This window comes from Pieris brassicae, chromosome 12 (genome assembly GCF_905147105.1).
Source record: "Pieris brassicae chromosome 12, ilPieBrab1.1, whole genome shotgun sequence".
Taxonomy (NCBI): Eukaryota; Metazoa; Arthropoda; class Insecta; order Lepidoptera; family Pieridae; genus Pieris; species Pieris brassicae.
In genome coordinates, this window is record NC_059676.1 from 9,632,965 (window position 1) to 9,660,098 (window position 27,134).

At 34.4% G+C, this 27,134-nt stretch overlaps 2 protein-coding genes across 3 annotated transcripts; one reads left to right on the forward strand and one right to left on the reverse strand.

Annotated features, from left to right (window-relative positions):
- On the forward strand, nt 1-25,939 carry LOC123717323 (MAP kinase-activated protein kinase 2). 2 transcript variants are annotated; one of them, XM_045673247.1, is made up of 8 exons: nt 1-317; nt 17,185-17,310; nt 18,334-18,471; nt 19,572-19,778; nt 20,661-20,792; nt 21,816-21,938; nt 23,475-23,630; nt 24,983-25,939. In XM_045673247.1, exons 1-8 carry the CDS (start codon nt 228-230, stop codon nt 25,052-25,054), a joined length of 1,044 nt encoding a protein of 347 aa, XP_045529203.1. In that variant the 5' UTR covers nt 1-227; the 3' UTR covers nt 25,055-25,939. The 2 variants fall into 2 exon arrangements, with proteins under 2 accessions (XP_045529203.1, XP_045529204.1); XM_045673248.1 differs by having other exon boundaries at nt 23,475-23,627.
- LOC123717322 (UDP-glucosyltransferase 2-like) lies at nt 1,991-8,579 on the reverse strand. The gene is made up of 9 exons (XM_045673246.1): nt 8,502-8,579; nt 7,307-7,456; nt 6,897-7,005; nt 6,027-6,210; nt 4,894-5,088; nt 4,195-4,417; nt 3,152-3,371; nt 2,858-3,080; nt 1,991-2,672 (listed from the first exon to the last, which is right to left on the reverse strand). Exons 2-9 carry the CDS (start codon nt 7,454-7,456, stop codon nt 2,396-2,398), a joined length of 1,581 nt encoding a protein of 526 aa, XP_045529202.1. The 5' UTR covers nt 8,502-8,579; the 3' UTR covers nt 1,991-2,395.
- Nucleotides 25,940-27,134: the final 1,195 nt, after the last annotated feature.

Sequence of the window (27,134 nt, forward strand, 5' to 3'; positions counted from 1 at the left end):
TTTACGCTGCGAATTGCATTCGTATAAATTCTGAAATTTCGTAAAACTGAAATTGCTTAACGCTTAGTAAGGTTAAAGATTAGTATAAAATACAATAATAAATTAATAATCAAAGGTCACCGCGGGTGCAAATTTTTGTACTCTTGGGTGCCGTGAGAATTATGTATAAAGCATTGTAGTGAGTGCTTTAATAAGTGTGTCTGTGTTTCAAAAATATTTTGGTTAAGATGAATTTTTCCAAAACTCCTAAAACAACTCCTATTACGGATGACTATGATATTTCCTCTACCGTCCTCGGCCTTGGAATCAACGGAAAGGTAGGTGTTATTCATTATTTTGCTATGTATAGGTTTCTTTTGCCTAATGTTTACAATGCATGACGTAAAGATCAAAAATATACCTACCTAACGGAATCTTATGCCGCGACAATCGTAAAAAACTTCTAATGTCGTAAGTAATTATACACATAATCTCTTACCTTATAATATCCAACGATCGGTTTTAATATCTCATGAGTAAACTAAATAAGTATATTTCTGGTTCGTTTCAATATTTGAAAAATCGTTTTTATCATTAAATAACAGAATGAAAATGAATTTTGTACATGTTTCATTATTGATGCAATTATTAAAATTCAATAAAAACTACTACAGTTATGCTATAACAAAATCATCTTAGTCTTCTGAATCATGAATCTGCCATGTGGATAAAAGAAAAGAAAGGCAACAATAATTACCAATCAACCTTAATATCATTTGGAAAACATCTCTATAAAAGCTAACAAAACAATGCAAGTAGAAAGTAGGCATTCTACTGTTAATATGAAAAACAAATATCTAATGATAAGTAGCTATTTTTCCTGCTGTCTACTTTTCACCTGAACTACTTCCAGCTGCTTATCAGTTCCGTAATATTAACATTATAACATATTATCTTTAGATAACTATGATAAGTTGGTCTAAAGTACTTTTAAGCCTTATGAATGAAACTTGCTGTGACATGCCAGTGACATAATGACATGTGATTTTAAGGAAAAGAATCGATTTTCAAAAGATTCTACTAAAAAGTAAGTTATTAAGAAAGCATCAAACTATGAACAGATCTATATTTTATACATTAGTCAAGTTCAATGACATGATAAAATGCTGACTCATTTGATGATGATTTTTATACAACACTTAGTTATATGGTTACTGCAATAATTTGTTCAATTTTATGTCTCTATTACTATTATTTATTTTTATTTAATTATAATTTATGATTGTAAATTATTAGCTAAAGTAATAACAGATTTAAATGAAATAAAGATAAATGCTTTCCTTTAGTGGGTGTTTGGTGGCGTTCTATAAGTTACCATTCTGATTTAAATAAACTTTTTTGTACCTGTTTTAGCTATACATACCCTGTATAAATGATTTTTTTATTTGATGTCTTAAATACAATTGTAACTAGCTATGTTTAAATTCTTGTGAGTTAATCCATAAATCTTAATCTAATCTATAAGTCATGAATTCCAAACCAGCTGCTAAAGCAAAAAGCCTAAGGCAAGAGAGTCAAATAGAGAGAGGATATACATAAAATGGCATAACAAAACTTAGTGACTTCATATGACGTCAGATTACCGTGAATCTAACGTGACGTCAGATACTAACGTATTTGACGTCAAAAATAATATTAAAGCTTTAACATGCCAAAATTATTTTACAATAATTCTTGGTAAGATTCTAGTTTAGCTTGATTACTAATAATAATTAGTATTATTGGTTAAAGTCTTTGTCTAGACCAGATGACTTCCTGTTACATTGTTTGTCTAGCCAATGTGAGTACATCAGCTTGTCAAATATTTAGATCAAAGACATCATTATGTAATAAAAAACATGCCCTGTGTTAGTTGGAACATGTTACGAGTTGTGGTGAGGAAAATGTGTGTATAAATATTTTATTGACAAAACTTAAACAAAACATAACATTACATTTAAGCTATTTTATGACTATGTATTTTACAAAAATATTTTTTTAACAATTTACTTATAAGTTTGATGTCATACTAATGGATATGTAAATTGCATGAATTATGCCCGATAACTGATCTAAATTATATAATAGCTTTTCATATCAGTACATTTGCATTAGGGTATGGGAAAAATATTTTTCTTGTCTCAGTTGTGAAACAATTAAGTGGCACAATCCAACGTTTTCTTTTTACGGGAAGTCTAAGCCCGTTCATTAGCCACCCTAAGATAAATACCACCAAAGCATCATTTACTGTAACACTATAACTGTATGAGAGTGATATCATCTCACTCTTGTCTATTTCTCTACAAGTTTTTATAAGGGGATAATGGCTGTGGTAAAATATTTCAAAGATTCTGAGAACCTATTGAATTTAGAAAGCCTATTTTATTTTTTTATTTTTATCAATTACCTTACTACAGATACGAAGTTTAAAAGCTACCCACACATACTTTTTTAGTAAATAATGACATATTAATATTAATACAATTAAATCTGAGTATAGTTTCTTGTAAATTGGTATTGACAAAGCTGGAGACCCTAAAAATTGTGCTCCTCCTGATTTAACGATATACTCCACCCAAAAGACCAGCTCTTCACCTGGGTTTTGTTGTCGGGTGTGAAATGCCTCTGATAGTGCTTTTGCTTTCATTTGATATCTGTAAATTATTTATTTGGTAAGTAAAAATAATATTGAAATTATATTACCTGAGGGTATTCTTAGAAATTAAAAATATGAAATTAAAAGCCAAATGAGATATGGACACAGCATGAGACTGTAGACATTGTCAGTGTTGCCTGTTATATTTTATAAGCTGTACTGTTTGCAATGAAAATGACTTACTGTGGATTAGCGATCATAGTATTTATCGCTGCTAGAAGATCAGATGCCAATCTGGTCTCACTTAAGTCCACCGATATGCCATAGCCTTTATTCTTCAAAGTCACGGAGTTGACCATCTGGTCACCACACACCGGTATACTTATGATTGGTACTCCGAAATTTATGGCTTCTATCGTTGACAGCTGACCACCATGGCTGATAAAGAGTTTTAAGTTGGGGTGCGCTTAAATTTTAAAAAATACTATTATTTTCGATGATCATTAGTTTATATTCTATATAGATTTTATTATTCACCTAAGATACTCTGCTGAGGTGCCCATTTTACCAAGTGTACGTTACTTGGGATGTTCTCCCAATCACTCTCATATTTCCATATTACAGTTTCCTTCAATTGTCCAAACATATTCATTAAAGATGTTTTCATAAACGCAGTCATGTCCATGCTTCGCAAATTAGACCCCATGCTGAAGTATATAACGCCGTGTTTGGCGTTGTCCATGATTTTTTGGAATTCCTGCAAGTTTCGGTAAAGTTATTGTAACCGACATTTCTACAGAGCCTTTGAGAGCAACATTAGACATATCCTATAAACATTTTTAAAAGGGGGTAATTTGACGAAACAGTCAGAAGAAAGTCATATATGGGGAATACATCCTTGAACGAACTTTTTATAGTGAACTTTATAAAACCAAACAGGAACACAAAAGTAGAATACAACACATATGGAAAGCTCAGGGCCAAATAACAACTAACGAAGCCCTAAAAATCCTATCTTGGTCACATATCTGACAATACCTTTTAGCGTGTTAATAGAACAAAAAGTGCCAAAACAATGACGCCACTCAATATAGTATTGCTGTACAAGAAAGGCATCTCACTAGATATTGATAACTACAGGCCAATCGACTTGCTGTATGATATAAATGGTTTTATCAATAATATTATGCAGAAAAGCACTAAAAATTTGCAACAACCAACTAGTAGAACAGGCAGTTTTACGCCCAGGATAATGTACTTTACCTCTAGGGCATCTATTTTCAACAATTTTTATGTCGCTACCCACGAAAAAGCAAAAAACTTAAGTAAAAGTCGCAAGACTGATTTACTTAGCTTTTTTGCGTAAAATTGTAATATGTACATTGCATGTTACGTTACGTAAAATTTTAATATCTACATAGTGCGCTATTTTTAACGAATTTGTACCTACATGTAGTTTATATGTATTATTTATGAACAGACTGCGACCTCCTTTAAAACAAACTCGACTTCCTCAAGGGTCGCGAGACCCCGCTTGAGAAACGATGCTCTTGGGAAAAATAGGAAATATTTCTATTTACCTTAGGTAGAGGCGGTATATATTCACTAATGTGATAACCAGCTATGCACTTAGCGTTTTGTGGCAGTTTGAAAGCTGTTCCAATAGTAGGATGCGTGTTAAGTAACATGAGTGATGCGTTATAAAGGGCATCTTCGTATGCAGGCATTACAACACCGCGTTTCTTTGCCATTGCTCCAAATTGGTCGTAGTAGCTGGCTTTCTCATTTGGAGTTATCCAGAGGCTGGAAATAGTATTGTTATAATAATAATATTAATTAAGCCTCATTTATTCCTTGAAACATTCTCTATTCATACATCTATCTTCACAAAATAAACACATATATAAAATATAAATTTCCTTTTTCTAAGGACCTCTTATAGAGAATAAGCCTCCTACAATAGAGAGAGATGGAGCCACCATCTGTCTTTATTTTGTTTATTTTTCTCCCAATCTTCCTGCTCCTGGAGGGCGAACTCTTTTCTCTTTTCCTTTATTGCCCTTTCCACATTGTTAACCTCTTTGTCTATCCAACAATGTTCATGCGAGCTGTGTGGCCCGCCCACTAAAGTGCAATGGGATAGTGTATCAATAACCTGGAATGGCCGAGGTTGGAACGCTCTCTAGAATCGTACCCTAACTACCATGTTAACACACTATTCTTAGATTTAAAGTTAAATCAGCTAGACGATTGTGTCCAAGAAAGCCCGAATGACATACCTTTTAAAAATACATCTTTCTATGACATTGTAAAGTTCCTTTGCTCTATGCCAGAAGCTTAACGGTGGGACATTGTTTGAGAACAGGTCAATATAAACAGCTGGATTTGGTATCTCGTCTATCAATTGCAGTATTTCCCAGTAAGCGTCAGTTGTTACCAGCCAGATTAAATGAGTCTGGAGCAATGGAGCAATCCTGCAAAGAGAGGTAAGGATGGAGATAAAAACCTTAAAGGTTCTTGTAGCTTTTACCGATCAGACTCACTAGGTATTATCTATAATAGACTAATTTTATATCGAGGTAGACCTCTTTAATTGTAAACTGAGCTGGCTGACTTCACAATAGCTTATTAGTTATAAGGTAGGTATATCTAGCTAGTATTGTTATAAATACTGAAACAGAAATTAAAAATGTGTGCGTGTTCTAGTGTACACACGAAAATTGATCTCCTATATCCAACTTACAGAAATTGGTTAAATAAAGTTAAATTGGAAGTTTAACAACAGACTTTTATTATCATAGACATGAATACAGATAAAACAATTATTTTATTTTACCTTATTACTACTAAGATACAGAATTTCATTAATTGTAATAGAATTATTACTATCATCGTTATCGTTATTATGTATATATTTTAATAGCTTCTAATCTCTTCGTATCAACCGTGGTAGAGACAAGAAAAATATGCGTAACGGAAAAATGTGACGCGTAACCGGAAAATGTGAAGGCAAATATTTTTCCAACGCCGATAAAGAAGTTTCACTTTAAAAAAATCTATTGCAAATAACATTTATTACTTTTACAGTGTACTAGTATAATACATAAAACAATTTTTCGGTCAATCAATCGCTGTAGGTTAATACCTACACCGATACAGTAGAACTGTACAATAAATTGTATACGTACGTATCCTTTTAGTAGTAAGATATAATATTTTTGTGGGTAATAAATATCACCTAACATTAAGCGTCTAAAAATCTTTTATTGATAACGTACTTTGTTGATGCACATATATTTTTTTTACCGTTCTATAAAAGCCCATAACGACTCCTTGATCTTTTCTTTATGGTCTTTTTGTATTTATATTAGCTGATTTTTTACGTATATAATATATCATTGTAATAACGTACCCCATCACGTAATCCGAGAAGACCCAATCTACGATGACAGCGTCGAACCTCTCACTTGGGTCGCTTAAGAGTTGTATTACTTCTGGTTGATCTAATGCTCGCTTGTGGGATTCATAAGCGAAATAAAGTGCATCCTTGGACCCAAGCTTTCGTGTTATTTGTGATGCGATCGTGTAACCCTCTTCTAAACAATTAGAAACCATTAATTAATAGTCTAGAAAATTTAGGCCCACCTAAAATAGCTGTCAACTGAAAACAAATACTAATCCAAATCAATACACTATGAACAAGAGCTCTGTTAGTTAGGTTTAAGCACCAAACGAGACATCGGGCAAAAGGGCAGGAATTAGTACGCTCTTTTCTTAAAGGACATCACATATGTACGTATTTTATACTTGCTAGTAGGTCAATATCTTGAGAAATTCATAGGCCTTGTGCCTACGCTACGCTAGTATGAGTCATTTATCAATTTTTTTTTTATTGTTGACATATAGCATTCGTAGTTCACGTTCCCTTATAGAACAGGGTGGGATCCGGAAACATCATTTTTTTTAATGAAATTTACTTTAAAAACAGGGAGTATAAATGGAATACCGAAGTGTGACAGTCAGTGTTTAGACTAATCGAGGACCTTTTATGTCAGTGAAGAACACAACCTCCGTCCTCCACACAGGTTGAACATTATTTCTATATATACTATATCATATAGTTAATAAAGGCACCTATGGATGGATCAACTGCAACTGAAAGCCAGCAATTGTCAGAAATTGGAACGGGATTGCGAATGCTTGAAGTTTCTTGTTTCGGAGGCCAAGATTAATTTTGGGTCGAATTAAATAAATACATTTTATTGTGAAACAAATTACTAACTGTTGTTCAATGTAGCTGCTTTTGCTTGTCGAAGAACATCTGATACATCGATCACTTTTGTGTAATTTGGATTAAGGGTTTCCCTGGGGAATGAAGTTATATGCACCACCTGGAAATCAAATTGATAAAGTGTTAATGTAATTTGAATAATCGACAAACACTAGTTTTTCTTTTACTCAAATTTTATTTACGCTGTAGTAAAAAGAGACAGAACGGTGTTTTAATCTCTGTTACAATAAGACGCGGTAACTCAAGGTTCTTAGTGTCTACCCGGTTCTGTGGTTAACCGAGGTTGACCATCACCATATGAAGGAAGTGTCGAGTCTCAGATGATTTCTAGTCTACCACTAACTTTGGACGGAAGCTATGTAGGAAGCACTCCAAACGCCTTAAGATTAAGTGAAAGTTACCTCATGACCAGCTTTCAGTAGATGGTCAACGGCAGCATATCCCAATATACTGTGGCTCTTTGATGAAATAGGAAAGAAGACTAGAATCCGTAAAGCGTCATTAAGTTTCAATATCCCAATAATTATTGCTAGGAGTAGACTGCGTCGCATCTGAAAAGAGAGAGAGAGCCTTGAGAACCGTTGACCTAGTGGCTTCAGCGTGAGACTCTTATCCCTGAGTCGTCCGTTTCCCGGACCAATGGACTCTCTTTCTATGTGCACATTTGACATTCGCTCGAATAGGTTTTTTTTTCATTGTAATTTGCGGCAAACGGGCAGGACGCTCACCTGATGTTAAGTGATACTGCGGCCTATGGACTTGCAACCCTCGCAAGAATTGGTACGCTCTTTTCTTGGAGGACCCTAAGTTGAATAGGTTCAGAAATACTTTAGTTAAGGAAATCGGTTTGCCTTAGACCCAAAAAGTCGACGGTGTGTGTCAGGTTGATCACTTATTTGCCTATTCGATTGATAATGATCATGATAACATATACATAAATCTTTTATTTTAAATGCTTGAATCGATACCAATTTGATCGGTTGACCGTTTTAAACATTATATTATACAAGCGTCTTGGTCGAATTGATTAGCAAATTGCTAATGCGTTGGAACCTTGTCACATCCAAACGTAATCACAAGAAAGTATTAATTTGTTGTTTGTTTTATGTTTAGTCTCATTTTTTTTTAGAAATTTTTGTAATTGCCTGATGTTTTTTGTTCTTCTCTGTTTTGGCTGTAGTATATTGTCCAAGGCTATCAAACTATTTAACCTCCATTCCCAGAAGTTATAGAACACTGCTGTCGATGGAAAGAGAAATGTAACTCGACGGAAATGAGAGTTTTCAGTAATGTCTCGGTGAGTGGATTACATTTTAAAAAACAAACTGCATTTTTAGTGTAGTAGAGAATTTAGACCATTTCGACAACAAATATAAATAATTTAACTAACTAACATTATGATAATTAATTTGACATTTACATGCCTATTTTCATAGGGCTGAATGTGTTTTTTTTTTTGTAATTACTCAATATACCACTACGTTGCAAAGAAACTACTTAAGAATACATTATTATTGTTAAGTGTTTTTTTTAATAATGTGTTGCTGTAATATTACTTATAAATACACAGACTTATCAGAAAATTAATTTACTAACCTTAGTATTTTTAAGTGTTCTTTCGAAGAATGTTACCGTTTCAAACTCAACTCGATTAATATATGTTAAATAACTTAATTACAAAACTCATCAATACAACCATTATGTACATGGGACATTGTTTAATATACGGTGTGTTTGAAATTGATAAGGAATTTTTAGAGAAATAAGTAGAAATAGTCTCTGTAAATCGTAAACGCTGCTTAAAATTTTCAATGAGTCATATTTTTTTTATGTGAAATATTTTTCCTCCTTATCAAATGTGTGTTATCAGATCTAAATACAACGTGATTATGATGAAAGTAGTTTCGGCACCGAGGGTGGAGTTTGGCCTTTAAAGCAAAATAATTAATAAGAGTCAGAAGTGTGACTCGACGGCATTAAGAGTTCTCAGTAATTTCTCGCTGAATGGAATCCTTCAGCTGATTAATTCTTAAACTGCCGGCAACACACTTGCAAGCCCTCTGGCATTAAGAGTTCTATAAAAATAAATGTGGGTTCAAAGGTCAAACTTTGTAAATATTATAAGCATTTTATATTTTATTAATATTCTTTGTACTTATTTTTATTTAATTTGATTTTTCTCAAGTTTTGTGTTATTGTGATGTAAGTTAAGTGTTAATTTACCGAATTCAATACACATCTTAAACTACACACGGAAAATAGTTTTCATGAAAATATCTAGCATTTAGTAGAAATGACACTAAGCCTTAGGTTATTACTAAAACTGTGAGTTTGACAAGGTTCTATCAAGTTTTGGACGCATACAGAAATCACGTTTAGACCTAATTTAAAGAAGTATATCTAAAAATATATGTGATGAGATCCTACATTACACTAGATTTATATTACTATAACTAGAGGTACATTATATTCTTTTGATTTCTAGAAGTTTGTATGAAACATTTGATTGTATCTTTAATTAACAATATAATTTTGAACACCTTTTTAATATAACGTCATTCAAGGCCTTGATAGTCTATCGCGAACACCTAGATCAACATAACAATTATTTTAATCGTTACTGTACGAGCCAAGGCTGTACATTTTGCTCACTCAGTCTATTTTAGCCAGACGTAGGTACTTGCTTCAACTGTTACATTGCATTCATTCGTCTCATAGCAATTTACTAAATCATGGGAATGACGCCCCGAGAGTATAGCCAGACGTAGGCACTCTCTTCAACTGTTACATTGCATTCATTCGTCTCATAGTAATTTACTAAATCATGGTATTTACGCCCCGAGAGTATAGCCAGACGTAGGCACTCTCTTCAACTGTTACATTGCATTCATTCGTCTCATAGCAATTTACTAAATCCTGGGAATTACGCCCCGAGAGTATAGCCAGACGTAGGCACTCTCTTCAACTGTTACATTGCATTCATTCGTCTCATAGCAATTTACTAAATCATGGGAATGACGCCCCGAGAGTATAGCCAGACGTAGGCACTCTCTTCAACTGTTACATTGCATTCATACGTCTCATAGTAATTTACTAAATCATGGTAATTACGCCCCGAGAGTATAGCCAGACGTAGGCACTCTCTTCAACTGTTACATTGCATTCATTCGTCTCATAGTAATTTACTAAATCATGGTATTTACGCCCCGAGAGTATAGCCAGACGTAGGCACTCTCTTCAACTGTTACATTGCATTCATTCGTCTCATAGCAATTTACTAAATCCTGGGAATTACGCCCCGAGAGTATAGCCAGACGTAGGCACTCTCTTCAACTGTTACATTGCATTCATTCGTCTCATAGCAATTTACTAAATCATGGGAATGACGCCCCGAGAGTATAGCCAGACGTAGGCACTCTCTTCAACTGTTACATTGCATTCATACGTCTCATAGTAATTTACTAAATCATGGTAATTACGCCCCGAGAGTTTAGCCAGACGTAGGCACTCTCTTCGACTGTTACATTGCATTCATTCGTCACATAGCAATTAACATTTCATTATTTCGATTATAATATATTTTTGTACGCGAGTGGTTAATATAGAGTAAAACTAAAATCCTCTATTATATAGGCACTCCGAATGGTACATTAAAAAATATGATTTGAAAAGTTTGTGCCGTTAAATTTGGCCTTTAAAATATTGATTTTCTCTATCTTATATGTGCTTTTTAAATATGTTATAATAATGGAAATTCTAATATTTTACCAAAAACTTCCAGAACTTTGATATACGAAGCGTTCGTTGTTATATTATTACTAGTTGTCGTCACGCGAACTTCGTTTCTCCTTAATGTGTTTTTACTTAGCCTGCCTTTTTATTACATACCAACATAGAACATTTTGCTATGGTACCTCAGAGACTTTTTTCCGAAATGAAAACTTTTTAGCTTTTACGGTGAATTTTCCTCTATATAAATGTTCAATGCATAAGTTTTTAATTAACAAATATAAAAATAAGGGTTGATCGTAGGGAGGTGAAAATGAAGGGTTGTATGTATTTTTTAAGCTATATCATAAAGAAATAAAAACCTTTTTTTTGTCTAAAAATAAAACTAAAAGTTTATGGGTGGGACCACCTATAACATGTACATGAAAACTAGATGTCCGGCTCGCAGACCTAACCTGATATGCACACAAAATTTAACGAAAATCGGTCGAGCCATTTTGGAGGAGATTAATTACAAACACCGTGACATGAGAACTTTATACTAGATGACTAGATATTTGTTTCATGTCAAGTAAGGCATGGTGGATGGAACAATTTCCTTGTAAATCAAAAACATGGCGGCTAAAACAGTAGTGGAGAGTTACCCGTCAGTTCTTATCAAGCTTGATTTGGGACCTGCTAGTAAATTTATACTCTTAATTAAAATCTTGTTTAAAATTGACGTTTATTGTATGTGTGATTTAATTACGAAAAACAGAACCTTTCTATTTTCGCTTTACACTATTTTTGATCTATTTAATTTGACACGATAACGTTTAATCAACTAAACAACCTTCACAACAAAACTAAAAACAACATTGAGTTAGGTCTTATTTAGTACCGTATCTGATGCAGTTTTAAAATGCAAATTCAAGTAATTAATTAGGATTAAAGAGGTATTGACTTAATAATTAATTTAAAATCAAGCTCATGACTGAAGAACTCTGGTCAACAATGGGAAATCTTTGAAGAAGTTCCTTCTTAAAAACGATCTAAAATATTGACAAAACAATGATATTGTATAAATAAAAATACGTATTTAATTTAAAATAATACTATTATTACTACATATCACAGCAGATGATGAACTTTATTTATTCATTTTATTTATTAAAGCATCTTATTGAGATTACGATGTACTGTACAAATAACGTATCGTAATTTGAAATGAAAAACTAGATCGATTAGTAGACTACAGGGCACATTAGGTATAGTTAATATTTACTTAAATATTCATACGACACTTTTGAACATCTAAAAAGTAAACAATTTTATTTCATAAATATGGATTTGTTATCTTTTCGACACAAACAACGCGAGGCGCGTCGGTTTGATTGTCGTCTAGTGTTAATGAATTTGCTATGTTGTTAAATTTATCGACAAATTTTATCTTAATTTGTTTGTATAGGGTTTTTAGTTAGTTTAATTTTCAATGTACTGTTACGAATATTTGCATATTACACTTATACCGTTGCATGATAAAAAATGCCGTCACGTCTACGTTTACGTTTGTCTACGTTACGTTTACGTTGTCTACGTTTGGCCGGCATCGCACTTGAGAGCCTTTTGTTAATTTGAGTGTCCATGGGCAGCGGTATCACTTAACATGAGGATGCCTCGTGCCATTTTGCTTCCGATCACATAAGAAAAACATTGAAGAATACAATTTTCTTATATGTTCCAAAATATATGGTAAATATATACAATTTGCAAAAATGTTTATAGAAATGCTTATTCATATAATGATAAATGCTTCAACGCTTTTTTTATTCAGCAGCCCACTACCCAAAATTATGTTTTGATTTTGAACTTTGGGAATAAGGGAAATAATATTTTGTAACTACTATTTTTTATATATTTATATATACGGTATTAATTTAAAATCACCACATCATATATAATACTATATGTACCGAATAAATCAAGCTCTCTCAAGACATCGATTGCATAGTTTTTTTTGTAGTTCTGTACTAATTGACGTAGATATTTTTTTACATTCATAGTCATTTACGTAGGTTTTGGTAAAATTTTCTTATCTTTAACCTTGATTCACATAATGTTAAATCGATATAGTTGTCGGGGTTAACTCACGTGTAAGTTAAACATTCATATGGAATGTTCGTCATAGATTACTATACTTGACTATGTTATTGATAAGAAGATTTAACCGTTTAGACTAAAGTACTCAGCTGCCTCTCTCTTGACCACGTTTAAACAAAATACGAAAGTCGGCCTCAGCTTATTATTATTACTGATTTTTTGTAGTATATATTCTAAACATTGTATATGTTGCCTTATGTTCCCGATCTCTAACGGTCCATGGCTGATTAGGGTATATTTTACATCCCAGTGAGCAATGGAGCGATATATGACTGACATTTTAATAATCTAAAAATAGTAACAACATATGTATGGCGGTAGAACAATTCCAATAATAGACTTACAGGCTGGATGGAATAATTATGTTGCTAAGAACTGAATTTTGATGTAGCGATTTCAATAAGGCACAGGCACTGTGTTATAAGCAAGTGGTAGCCACTCCATCGATTAGTTATTGCTTTATTTATTATATAAATTATAATTCAATAAAATAGAATACAAGAACAGAGTGTCTTGTTTCCTTAATAGAGACTGTAAGTATTGTTATTGAAAGCGGTGTTCGAGCCCCAGCTGTGTACCTATAAATTTTCTGACTATGTACACATTTAAGATTTCAGGCTTAAACCGGAATTAGACCTAAAAAGTTGACAGTGTGTGTCGGACACAGGAGGTGGATCACCTACTCGCCTATTAGATTGATCAATGATCGTGAAACAAATCAGAAATCTGAGGCCGAGAATATCCATATTAGTAAATTAGGTTCTATTAAAATTAGGCTAAACCGTAATATGCTATGATGTCTCAGTGAAGACAATGTATTTCATTAAACAATTAAAAATAGACCAACGCATTCCGAAGGTTATATGAAAATGTTATCATACAAAATGTGTCATATCAACGTCAATGTAAACAGCGTATTGCGTATAACACTTTGCTATCAGCCTCGAATTATCGGTGTTTAAACACACACACACACATATATATATATATGTATATATATATATATATATATAATCAGTTGTAGTGAATACAACTGATCGTAGGCGCTATCACTTCGTGATAACAAACATTTATTTCAAATACATAGGAAATATATATATATCACATTGTAATGATTACTTATGAGCTAACAGAATTTTGGGTGAACATCTTCTATTGCATTTACCACGGAGTATTCAGAGTGGTTAATTCCTGCAGCTGAGTTTCATCAGAATACGAAAATTATCCCTATCACGTCTGCTGTTCCACAAGTGAGCGGTTTTTAAGGCAGTTTCTGCCGCGCTGAACTAATTTCCGTACCAATTCGACTTAGAGTCCAGAAGAGAGTATCAATTCAAAAGCGGCCGACAACGCACTCGCGAGAGGTATTACTTAACACATGAGGAAATTGCGCGTTTTCCGCCTGTTCTATAAAAAATATTTTCAGATTATTAATTTGTAAAATTAAACTGGACTTCGACTTGGCGGGTTGTCATCTCGCCTTTTTCAAATCCCTCCACTAGACATGAAGCAGTAGCACCAGGGTCTATTCATGCTGTAAACACAGACGTCAAGATTTTTATGTGTTAACTATCATTCTTAATACACGATCAAAAACAGTCTTTGATGGAATAAAAAATTTAACTTACTTTATTAGGATTAGACGAAGACTATGTTTTATAAGTCGCCGTCGATTAGACTATCTTAGTCTAATTAGATTAGATTAGACCTATTGGATATGTTGCCGGCGTAGGCCTAGGCCTTGCACGGATCCAGACATTTGCGCCTACTTTATCCTGCTTCCAAGGCTATCGACATTATATGTTCGCAGAGTGAATTCATAGTAGCGATATTGTGTATATTATATTTTCTCTACATTATCGTATTTGCATAGTCTGTAAGGATAATATATATATGTCTGTATTTATTACAGAATTTTTGACTGTTTTCTATCTGTATGAAAATCAATATTTTTATTTTAGCAGCCGACTAGGCCAGCTCTACTCAAAAAATACAAACACGCAATTGACTTTATAATATAATTTTTGTTTGATATTGCGTATCGATTTATTATATTGTACTATTAACTAACAAAAAAACACTAACTAAAAATTATATATAAATTTAGTGTTTTTCATATCGGAAGCATGACATATTTTGGGTCGCACAGTCAGCTGAATGAATGAGTGTAACAAATTTAACATTGCGTAACGGAGGAAAAACCACAAAATTTAAATTACAGCAATACATTTTATATATTTGCCTTACATTCCTGGTAATCCTAGGTTATGTGGTAGTAAATTTAGTAAAATGTAAATACCGACATTTTATTTAAATATATAGTATATATATTCCCTAAAAAAAATCCAAAATTGATGTCAATCCTAAAATAGATATATAATGATATATATGTACATATGTTTCGAATAGATAAAGCCGGAAATTAATTAAAAATATAGCATATTTTTCTGTGTTAAATATTTTGTTATAACGATTATAACAAAAATATACACCAAAAAGCGTGACAAAGGGTGTATTTAAGATATTCAATGTCGAATAATTCGAAAACACTTACGCCGGGCTCACTACGCCTGACCGGCAGATCTGCCAGGTGAAACTGCCGGAAGGGTTTGTGGTTGTACAATTTATATAAAGCTTTTCACATTATACCGAGTCGGGCATTTTACCAAGAGTTTTCTAGAAGTGCCGGTAGAACCACCGGCCGGAGTAATGTGAACGAGTTTGTGCCGGTATCTGTCTGCGCTCGCCACGCCCGTGCTCCCCTCACGTCATTCTCTCCTCTTATCTCAACCATTATTTCTATTGGATTCACCCAATGCTTTCCTTTATTTTGCCTTCAATTAAGATACCACCACAACACAGCAATTTCGACTGAGGTGACAGGTTCGAGGTTCGTATCCGGTGTAATGTGAACACTCGGTGCGTGTGGGAACCCGGCCTTATTGAACACAAAACATATTTTTCTGAACGATAATATTATCCATTAATTACATCACATTGTGTATATGTAACGATTTTCTAGAAGCCATTGCATAAACATGACGTTATGTATTCTGTACTGCTTTATATCAAACGATTGAAGGATCTTAACGTTTAATCATTTTCAAAGAAACGCAATTTCTCGCGAAATCAATGTTTACAAATGTATTTCAAACATTGCTCCTAATATGATTCATTACTTAAATTCGTAGGGTGATTCGAATCGTCTTAGCGCGAAAGGCTCTTTGACAACATGATGTGTTATGTTAGTGCATAATCGCCACAACTATTTTTAGCTCTGGGCCTCAGATTTTGGAACTTGTTTCATGATCATTTGTCAATCTAATAGGAAAGTATTTCCTGTGCTAGAGACATGCCGTCGACTAAGGCAAGCCGGTTTCCTCACGAATTTTCATCACCGTTCGAGCGAATGTTAAATGTGCACATAGAATGAAAGTCCATTGGTACACAGAACTGCACGGACTGCACAGAACACATACAAAAAGTCGATAGCGTTTCAGGCACAGGAGGCTGATCGCCTACTTGCCTATAACATTGACGAGTAATCATGAAACAGATTCAAAAATCGAATGCCACAGGACTCAACCAAAATTTTGTAGCGCCACTGGTTTTTTTTTAAATTTTATTTATAAAGATAATATCAATTGCTATATTTAGATAAAGAAAAGTTATGATCTATGATTCAGACATTACATAAAATGCATTATTTCATAATATTTTATCATAATTGTGATACAGTTTCTACTTGATAAGTGAGCGTCAAGTTATATCCAGTTGTTAATTTTACTCGTACGCGAGTAATTTGTTTATTTTGTTGAAAAATCCTAGATAAAATAATACGTGCTTTAGTTGCGGAGGGCTAAACTGGAGATTTGTGTTGTCTGGCTGGTCCATTGCAGACAACGAAATAATTATTAGATTTTTTTTGTAATGAAATTATTTATACTTTAGGTTGGAATTACGACTTCTGAGTCATATGATCCTTAATGCTGTGGGTGGCGTAAATGTATCTTATTAATCTTAGAGATCAATTTTATAGAAAAAATATTTAGATGAATGATATATAGTAAGGCTATATTCTATTTTTATGTTAGTCTTTATTATTGTATTGAAATATTTCTATCAAAAAATTATTGAATAAAAAAATATTCACCCCTATCCAGCAGTAGTTCCACAACTGGGTTTTGTTTGGGTTGCCGGTCTTTTACGAATTGGTACGTTCTTACCATTTCTTAAAAGGCCAGCAACGCATTTGCGAGCCCTATGGGATTTAGTGTCCATAGGCATCACTTATACCATTTTGCACTGGCACTGCCAGTTTGCACACTGTTGTGAAAATATGTGTATCGTCCTCTGATATCCAGAACTAAGGCAATACGTTAATAGTTAATAGACAATATATTTATTCCAGGTGGTAGAATGCAAGGAAAAAAAAACTGGTATGCGCCGGGCGTTGAAGGTGTTACATGACAGCCCGAAAGCCAGGCGAGAGGTTGATCTCCATTGGACTGGAAGTGGGTGTATGCATATCGTAGAAGTAAGTAGAAGAGGGGGCTATAACCCCGAATTACTAAAACTTGGTTGAGTTAAGTTCGTTGGCGGTTTTTGTATGGATATGTTCAGATATATTTTAAATGAAACATTTTCTTTGAAGATAGGTAACAACTGTCTTTAATGGTTTAAAACATTAACTAATAACTAAGATAACATTAGGGGAAGTGGGGTTGAGACGCTGGATTAACAAAAAACTAACTTGATATTTTGAAGAGTTATATAGTCAATTTATGAGTGTGATAAAATATATATAAGTAATTTAACTAGCGAGAGAAGCGAGCAGCAATTTATTTTTATATACATACACTAGCTGACCCGGCAAACGTTTTGCCATGTTATTTATAGAAAACATTTTTTTAGTTCAATGAAAATAACTATCTGTTATAATGAAAAATAGGGGTATGTATTTTTGTATATTGTATCATAAAAAAATAAAATTTTGGGTGGATTGTCACTTAGGGGTTTGAAATATTGATAGTGGCTGATTCTCAGACTTACTGAATATGCATAAAAAAATTCATAAGCATCGGTCTAGCCTTTTCGGAGGAGTATGGGAACGAACATTGTGATACGAGAATTTTATATATATACTAGCTGACCCGGCAAACGTCGTCTTGCCATGTATATTATTTATATAGGAAACATTTTTAAAGTTCAATAAAAATTTCTACTATAATTAAAAATAGGGGTTGATCGTAGAGGGGTTGTATGTATTTTTGTATGTTGTATCATAAAAAAATAGAAATTAAAAAATTTGCCTAAAAAATAAAAATAATAGTTGTTGGCCGATTCTCATAGATACCGGATAAGCACAAAAAATTTCATCTCAATCGGTCAAGCCGTTTCGGAGGAGTATGGCAACGAAAACTTGACACGAGAATTTTATATATATATAGATAAATGCAATCCTCGAATAAACAGATTTGTAGTAGTCGGTAAGAGACAACGTAAGGATAAACATGATATGCAACCGTATCAACCTTTTAAAGTAAGCTATTTGTTTCAGATCATTGATGCATACGATAATACGTATGGTGGTAAGCGGTGTCTGCTAGTAGTGATGGAGTGTATGGATGGAGGGGAGCTCTTCCAGAGAATCCAGGATAATCGGGAAGGTGCATTTACTGAGAGGCAGGCAGCTGAGGTAAAGATGTAATAGAATTTTGAAAGACGGTGAACAGTTGTATCTCTCTCTGGGTCGGTAACTCTTGTCTTAGTATCGTGGTCTGTATAGTGTGTATGCCTTGCTGCGTCCTTTACAACGGTATATAATTATATAGTAGTAATTATATTATTATTTGAGTCTTTGACTTGATCCATCCATCTCGTTGGTGAACACCGCGATCTTTTGCCTTCGGTGTTGCCAATCACGATGAGCTCCTCTAAGTTCTTGTGGCCTCGACGCAGCGAGAACTTTATAGGTATTAAACTTTAGTAATTCAAAATTTCATCTGTATCACTTTGATGGCTCGAAAGATGAATGGAAGTCTTCCAGGGAGGAACAAGACATTTTATTTTGCCAACTAGGGAACTGTGGACTCGACTCCGGTGGGGATCTTTTCTCAGAGATACGACCGCTAATTATTAAAAAAAATAGTGTACAGCCTCAGGTCGCTACGCACCCACTACAATCGGGGTCCATGGGCTGCGATGACTGCCCTTTTTGGGCGTGCCGTAGGCTCGTATGCCTATCCTATAAAAATAACCAGTAAATGAGAATTTTATATTTTGGCCATGGCTAGCGTACGCGATTGGTTGTGTTTTTAAATTTTTTATTACTTATTTAAAAAATAATTAGGTTGATATACACTACTGAGTAGCTTGGCTGTTCTTCTGAAATCTCAGCCATTATCATAGCTTTCTATATCGAAAGATTGTGTTTAAAAGGGGTTGTGTGGTCCTGGGTATCCAGGACGCTCCCTTCTCTCAGTAAAATAATATGCGCTGGTACGGCTAAGGCGTGTCACTATAGGAAGAGAATGAATCCAAAGACTAGCACTTACCATCAACAGTAGTGTGTCCCACTCCAAGCAGTGGATCCTCAACTATTTTAGATTCGAAATCCAACTACGTATTAATTACGCCGGAACACCTGCCATTTCCGGTTCGTGTGTCAAAGTCAAAATAAACAACTGTCATCCTTCTGGGTGGTGGTCTTAGTAAGAGATTATGTATGTGATTGTAATGAAAGCAATTTGTCATTTCAGCCACACCCGTTTTAAACTTAAAATAATTTCTTTTCAGATTATGCACTCCATATGCGTAGCTGTGCGCTACCTACACGACACAAATATTGCGCATCGGGACATCAAACCTGAGAACCTGCTCTACACAACCACAGAGCCCAACGCTATACTCAAGCTCACGGATTTTGGCTTCGCAAAACAAACGCTGAACCACATGGACACATTACAAACACCTTGTTATACACCATACTATGTTGCGCCGGAGGTATGTCTAGACGATCAACATTGATCTTAACGTAGTTTATAGTAACTATGACTCCATTATGTCAAATTCAACATATTTTTAAGATGAACATATTCGGTAACTGTATCTCAAAATCTAGTATATTTTTGACGTAAGGGAAAACAGAAACGAATGATACTAATTGTGACTGAGTTTTTTTTTTATAAAACAGGGGAAAACGGATAGGAGGCTCACCTGATGTTAAGTGATACCGCCGCCCATGGACACCTCTCAATGCCAAAGGGCTCGCGAGTGCGTTGCCGGCCTTTTAAGAATTGGTACGCTCCTTTCTTGAAGGACCCTAAGTCGAATTGGTTCGGAAATACTTCAGTGGGCAGCTGGTTCCACATAGCGGTGGTGCGCGGCAAAAATTGCCTTGAAAAACGCTCAGTCGTGGAACGGCGGACGTCGAGGTGATACGGGCGTTCGTTTCTGAATCTTACTTACCTTTTAATTGTATGCAAAATACTTAATAATAATAAGTTTAGATGTCTTCATTTTGACAAATTATTAATAGGGAAAGTGACACGCTCTAGATTTTTAGATCTGGGTTGCTCGCGATGTTTTCTTCGTTTCATACGTAATTATATCTAAATATAAGGTTCGAATACACGCGCCTAGAGTTTAAAGCTTGTAGAACTTGGGCAATCTACATATCAAATATTAGTGCCACTGGCAAAACCAGTGCCAGAAATGTTGGTGTTGTCTTCATGTCTGTCGTGATATATTTTAAAAAGTTTTTCGTTCACCGTACGTGTGTGTGTCAAATGCACACGTAGAGTCCATTGGTGTACAAATAGAGTTCTATGGAATGAGATTCCTGAAGCCACTAGGCCAGTGCTCTAACAGCCTCAAAATTTTCAGGTCCTGGGTCCAGAGAAATACGACAAATCCTGCGATATTTGGTCTCTAGGTGTTGTGATGTATATACTGCTGTGCGGTTTCCCACCTTTCTACTCGAATCATGGTCTTGCTATATCGCCAGGAATGAAAAAGGTAACTGACAGCACTAATTATTTTCTTAATTATATTTAATTTTTTCAACATAGACAATAGAGCGTGAATGTAAGTGTGTGCTCCTATTTCACCATGCCTCCTGCTGATAGAGGATCTTTGACAATCTGAGACGAATCTTAGTTTTAAATTTATTTTATTATTATTTATTACTTAAGATGTCATGTGGAACATGGTGTAATGGTTGCAGCTCCTTACAAACGTTGTGTTATACAAAAAAAAGTTGGCGATTAAAAAGAGTGGCGGAGAGTTGATTGCCAGTTCTTCTCTTCCGTTCTGCGTCCATGATTTGAGAACTGGCAGTAAATGTAAAATTAGAAGCATTTAATGTATATTTATTTTTTGATGTTCATAAGTGTACATTGTGTTACCTATATGAATAAATAATTTTTGACTTGACTTGACTAGACAAATGTAACAGATGGCAATTTTATAAACCGCGATTTTGATGAATGCTCTTCCTTATTCACCAGGATCATCTTGTGACTTGTGTCATTTTTAGTTGCCGTTACATTTGTTGGCAGACATGCAAACACTTTTACAATACCTGCTTGAGGGCCTTAACTTAAGTATTATCAAGCTAATACACATTTTTTAAAGTGTAATATGGGAAAAACTTATTGTGATAAAAAAATACGTGGCACTACAACCTTTTTAGGTCTGGGCCTCCGATTTCTGTATCTGTTTCACTGTTTCATGATTAATCTAATTGGCAAGTAGGTGATCAACCTCCTGTGCCTGCCTACATGCCGACGACTTTTTAGATCTAAGGCAAGACGGTTTGCTCGCGTTGTTTTCATCGCCGGGGATCGAACCCACGACCTCAGGGATGAGAGTCGCACGCTGTATGCTTACCTTACTATGCGATCTCCTCTAGTCAACTATGTTTAATGATTAAAAACAGTAAAATGTGTATAATACATATCAATCAAAACTGACATTACAATACATCACCAATTTTATAGTCTGTGATTTGAGCTCTCTTTTGATCTTAAATACTTTCAGCGTATAAGACTAGGGCAGTATGACTTCCCGGAGCCTGAATGGTCAAACGTCTCTTCGGACGCCAAGAACCTTATACGCGGTATGCTGTCAGTGGATCCGGCAAAGCGGCTCACAATACAACAGGTAAGTCTATCATAACATTCTTCATCTATACTCTATCTTTAATATATATAAATCTCCTGTCACGATGTTTGTCCGCGATGGACTCCTAAACTACTTAACCGATTTTAAATTAAATTGGCACACCGTGAGCAGTCTGGTCCAACTTAAGAGATAGAATAGCTTAGATCTTGAATCATAGTCGCAATTTTATTTTATTGCAAATTATTTGTCTATAATTAATCGTCAGTCACAATTATTTGTTAACTCCAAAAGATTCTAACAGATGTCGATACTTTTCGACTGGATTGAGTAAGTAATCAATAGATGGCACTGCTATGGTAAACCGACAAACGTGTCATATAAGCTACAATTCAATATCATGATTACCACGTGTTATTGAGGCTAAAGTATAAATTGTGAAATTCAATTATTTCTACTTTTTTAATTTTTGGTGTTAGCATAGTCAACCACGTGTTACTGAGACCGAAGTGTAAATCAAATTCAAATTATAGTGACGATAATACAGTGAAATTATTCTTTTGTGTCACGGTATTAAGGCTAACAAAAACCACATTAAGGAGAAACTAAGCAGCTAGTAGTCTATAATACACTTATAATATTTTTTATATACTATAAAGCTTTCAAAAGACAGTGCAACTTCACATCAATTACAATCTACCTATACAATAATTATTATAAGTAATGTTCATTATCAGTCTTAGTGTTTTATAATTGTACAAGCAAATGCTGTATTTCTTAGTTTTATAAGCGTGGCGATTTCCTCAATCGTCGGGAGTTTCACCCCGAGAGTATAGACGTAGGTACTCTCGTCAACTGTTTCATTACATTTATTCGTTACAGAGCAATTGTTGTACGCGTAAATATCCTCTAATATTTAAAGCACGCCGATGACAATAATGTTTTGACTTTTGACACTATGTTCGTGTAATAACCGATAAAAACCTGATGTATTTGTTTTTAAGTTTTTCCTATTTGATGATACACTGGCTCAGTTCACAAAAGCTGCTTGTTATATTATATTGCAGAGATTATGTTATGAAAGAACACGATGTCATTTTTTTCATTAGAATGGCAACACCACGCAATATCATAGACAACTTACTGGTTGTAAGATATCAATGTGTCAAAGTCAATTTGTCAGTCGTGCGTATAATCGATCGTTAGTCGAGTTCCTCTCTGATCGGATGTACGCAGTGACCGTGTTAAAATATTTCCATCGTATTAGTAGTAACTGGTTAGAGTTATTATGTGGGAAATAAATAAATATTATTCTTTTGAGCTGTCTGTGTACAAAGTGTACGTACTACGAAGTACCTTCAACTATGATAATGTAGGACAACCACTCCAGCCGTGTCAGCGGTTGGTCACTGTTCAAAATATCAATCAAATCTCAAAGTAAAGGTGATGTCATTGCCGCACATGACAATTGGTGCAGACCATAAACAAATTCAAATGCAATAGACAAACGTTGACCACTTTAAACTAAAACCCCTTAATCTCTTAAGGTTTAAATTGATGATATATTCAAAATTTCAGGTGATGGCCAGCCCTTGGATCCGGCAATACACCCAAGTGCCCCAAACTCCACTGTACACGGACTCAGTACTGCGGGACACGAATGAGGCATGGGCCGAAGTGCAGGACGAGATGACCAGGTCTTTGGCAACAATGCGAGTTGATTATGACCAGGTAATAGTTATCTTTTAATTTCGTAAAAAATAGGTTAAAATTCCTTTATTCATTTAGAATCTATTCGATCACATAAACTAGTATCATGTAAAACTAGTACAGATACCGGCAAACTTCTTGAGCATTAAACGAGGGAGTGGGGGAAAGTTTGCGTATCGTACACAGCGCGAGACACAAACGTCAACTGATTTACCAATCACGCGATCTACACGTCACTCTAACCCCCTCCCCAGTGATACCTAAAATCGCTTCTGCGTAGGCAAGCACATTTGTTCAAGATGTTTGCCGGTATCTGTACGAGGTGTGTCAATTACTATGCGCGTGCGCAGATCGTAAGTTTAAAATAACGTATATTGGTCGTAGATATAACAATAAACTTGGAAGTATTATTAGGATTTGGACTCACGACTCGTTCAAGAAAATACCGTACCAATTCTGAAAAAGCCGGCAACGGAATCTCTATGTTAAAATTGTGTCCATGTGCAGCGGTATCACTTACCGTTTGCCCTCTATTCTAGAAAAAAGTATAAAACCAGAACTAAAGGTTAAAATGGTTGCCATTATATATGGAAAAATATTGTAACTATAGAAACAACTATTACGTTACTATTTTTTAGCCAATCATTCCAAAGCAGTTTACATTAATACATATCTATTAAATATACATTAATTTAATGTTTTATCTAGAGGCAGTATCACGTAAGCAATAGTGGGGGGGGAGGTCTTTGATTTTCTTATTTGATGATTACGTCAACAGAAACTAATATAACTTACAAATATTACCCACACATTGTCTATGCTTGAAAACGAAATGCATTTTCGAGAACTACAAAAAATTAATACGTTTATTTTTGAGAGCGTTGCTTACTTTTGCTGACAAGAGAGAGAGAGAGAGGGGGGGGGGTGTTGATTTGCAGTAAATCTACTTTTTAATGTCTATTTTGCTTCTTCATACACTTTTTTCTTAATTATAGTGTTTTTATATTTAAGAAAAATTGTTCTATTTTTCTATATATCTTTATATATATAATATGTACGTCTGATGTCACTGAACTTCTCTTAAACGACTGGACCGATTTCAATGGGTTTGGGAGGGAGCCATCCCTGGATGGTTTAGATTCACAAATCAGCCCGGCAGGTAGCGCTGCAGTCGGTAAATAAAAAGTTGCTATTTCAGGTACGAGCCTCGGATAGCTTAACTGGTAGGGCTCTTGGCGGGTAACTAAACGATCTGGGTTCGATTCCCAGCCTGAGCCCTCCATTATTTAAATTATTTTAGGATTGACCTGCTGTGAGATCAGTTTACATATAAAATATAATTAGGCAATTAATTAATTAGTTATATGTATTTTCAGGTGCAAATAAAATCCTTGGAGCAAAGCAATAACTCACTACTGAACAAGCGGAGGAATAAAGTCGGTGCCTAAAAGTACTTATATAACGCAAAAATTTCTATATATTTCTGTCTCCCTCACATTGTATCGAAATGAGTGAGAGAATACTAGGTATCTGTTTGTATGATTTAGTCAATTAAACTTAAATATATTGCATCATTGCATCTCACGTATTCAATAGTGATTGAGAACAGAATATTGCTGTCTCGCTCACATTGATGTAAAATGAGCGCGATGTTTATACAAATGGTTCATATAATTAGTTCAGTGTTGCCATCCCGCTATTAAAAACATTTCATTGCAGTAATATTTACACGTAATTATACTCCAAGCATGCAACTCATTAGATGCGCAGACGTCGACTTTTGTTTATTTTGCAATAAGTTACGATTTTTTTTTATCATACTTTTACCAAGTTACTAATTGGTAATGCGTGATGGCAATACTTATTATAAGTACATAATACGCTCAAATTGTATTTAGCTGTCAATTTAACAAATTAAAAAAGACAAGATAACCGTTTTCATAATTCCCTGTTAATTGTCTCTTATTAAAGTTAAAACCGATACATATATACGATTCGTAGCAATTACCATAGGTATTTTAATGAACCCGGGAGGTAAATATTACTTTAGTCTGAGCATTGAAAAACTGTAATTCTTTTAAGTCAATTAATAATAATAATTAATCGTTTAATTTCATACATTGCTTTCAATGACGTCGCTAAAGGTAATCTTCAAGATTAGACATGCTGTTTAGTTTGTACGCGGCAGTAATACCATAAACAACCCTAAAGTTATATTAAATAACGACCATAGATAACAAGAAGTTATGACAATTTGTGGAGAAAAAAATATTGTTTCCGTCCCAATACAAATATATATGCCATAATTATGTATGTTGCAGTAAAGTTAAATCAGAGAGTTAATTGAATCTCCAGACAGTTAATTAAAGATCGATATTCAATCAAGTCGCTAAAGTTCCGTCAGACAAGTGAGTGAACGAAACGTTTAACGAGTTTCCTAAACGTTCCTAAGCAACAAGACTAACCTAACCTAACCATTGACAATAAAGCAAAACACGCAATATCCAAGCTCTCAGTTCTTCAAGATCAAACCGAAATAACGATAACAAATGAAATAATCATGGCGGAGTCTTGTTTTACATTGTTAATCAACTCGCTGGCTTTCGGTCAGACAAATGGTTAAACGGTTTCGACGCTGCTTTATTTAAATCAAAATGCTAGCGACTTGATTGAATATCGATCTTTAATTAACTGTCTAGAGATTCAACTCTCTGATTTAACTACTTTACTGCGACATATATGTATACAGTAATTTATTAAAAATTTATGACTTTTTTATTAGAATTCAATGTAATAATGAAACAGTCTTGCTCATAAATGTATTTTGGTCTTGATTTTCGTTTTGTTTACGAGATATGCAGGAACTATGAAAGTGGTTATTTTCTGCTGATTTTTTTTTATTATAATATTTGCTATTGCATGAATATAGTATATTTTTGATGAAAATATACATTTACCTTTAAGCTATGTTCATAATTAAATCTATGAACTTTAGTAGTAGGCCGCTGGATTTGTCATCTGTCATGTTTGACTTGAGATGCCAACTGTCAAAATGACATTTGTTGAAGAGTTTTATTTTGTAGGTTAATTATTGAAATCGGCAGTCATTTGACATTTAATCCGAACGCAACTATTGCAGGCGCCAAAAAATCGCGCCGCCATTTTGGATTTTCTGTTCTATTTAAAAAGTATTACGATAGTTGTCAAGTCTATTTCTGACTGCTTGAACGTGACGAAAAATAGCATCGCGTTGCCATGGTTACTGTTTACTACAACATCGTGTCTATGGTAGGGATGCATCCGATACCGATATATCTATCTAGACTATCTATGCCCGGGGAATCCCCGCGTTGTATTCGGTTTGTTGTCTCTCTCACTCGCTTTGTCCCCGCATATTCCATTTCTCTACACGTCGCTATCGAGCGTAAACACAGAATTATAAAAATCAGTTATTTATTGTATTTATTTATTACTCATTTTAATCACATAACATTTAATCTCATTCAACGTTTGTGACTGTTAAAATAA

Coding starts and splice junctions, on each gene's coding strand:
- LOC123717323 (XM_045673247.1), top strand. CDS start 228: ATGAATTTTTCCAAAACTCCTAAAACAACTCCTATTACGGATGACTAT. Junction 19,779..20,660: donor CATACTATGTTGCGCCGGAG/GTATGTCTAGAC, acceptor CAAAATTTTCAG/GTCCTGGGTCCAGAGAAATA. Junction 21,939..23,474: donor AGCGGCTCACAATACAACAG/GTAAGTCTATCA, acceptor TCAAAATTTCAG/GTGATGGCCAGCCCTTGGAT.
- LOC123717322 (XM_045673246.1), bottom strand. CDS start 7,456: ATGCGACGCAGTCTACTCCTAGCAATAATTATTGGGATATTGAAACTT. Junction 6,211..6,896: donor AGCAGCTACATTGAACAACA/GTTAGTAATTTG, acceptor CTAATTGTTTAG/AAGAGGGTTACACGATCGCA. Junction 4,418..4,893: donor GAAAGATGTATTTTTAAAAG/GTATGTCATTCG, acceptor TACTATTTCCAG/CCTCTGGATAACTCCAAATG.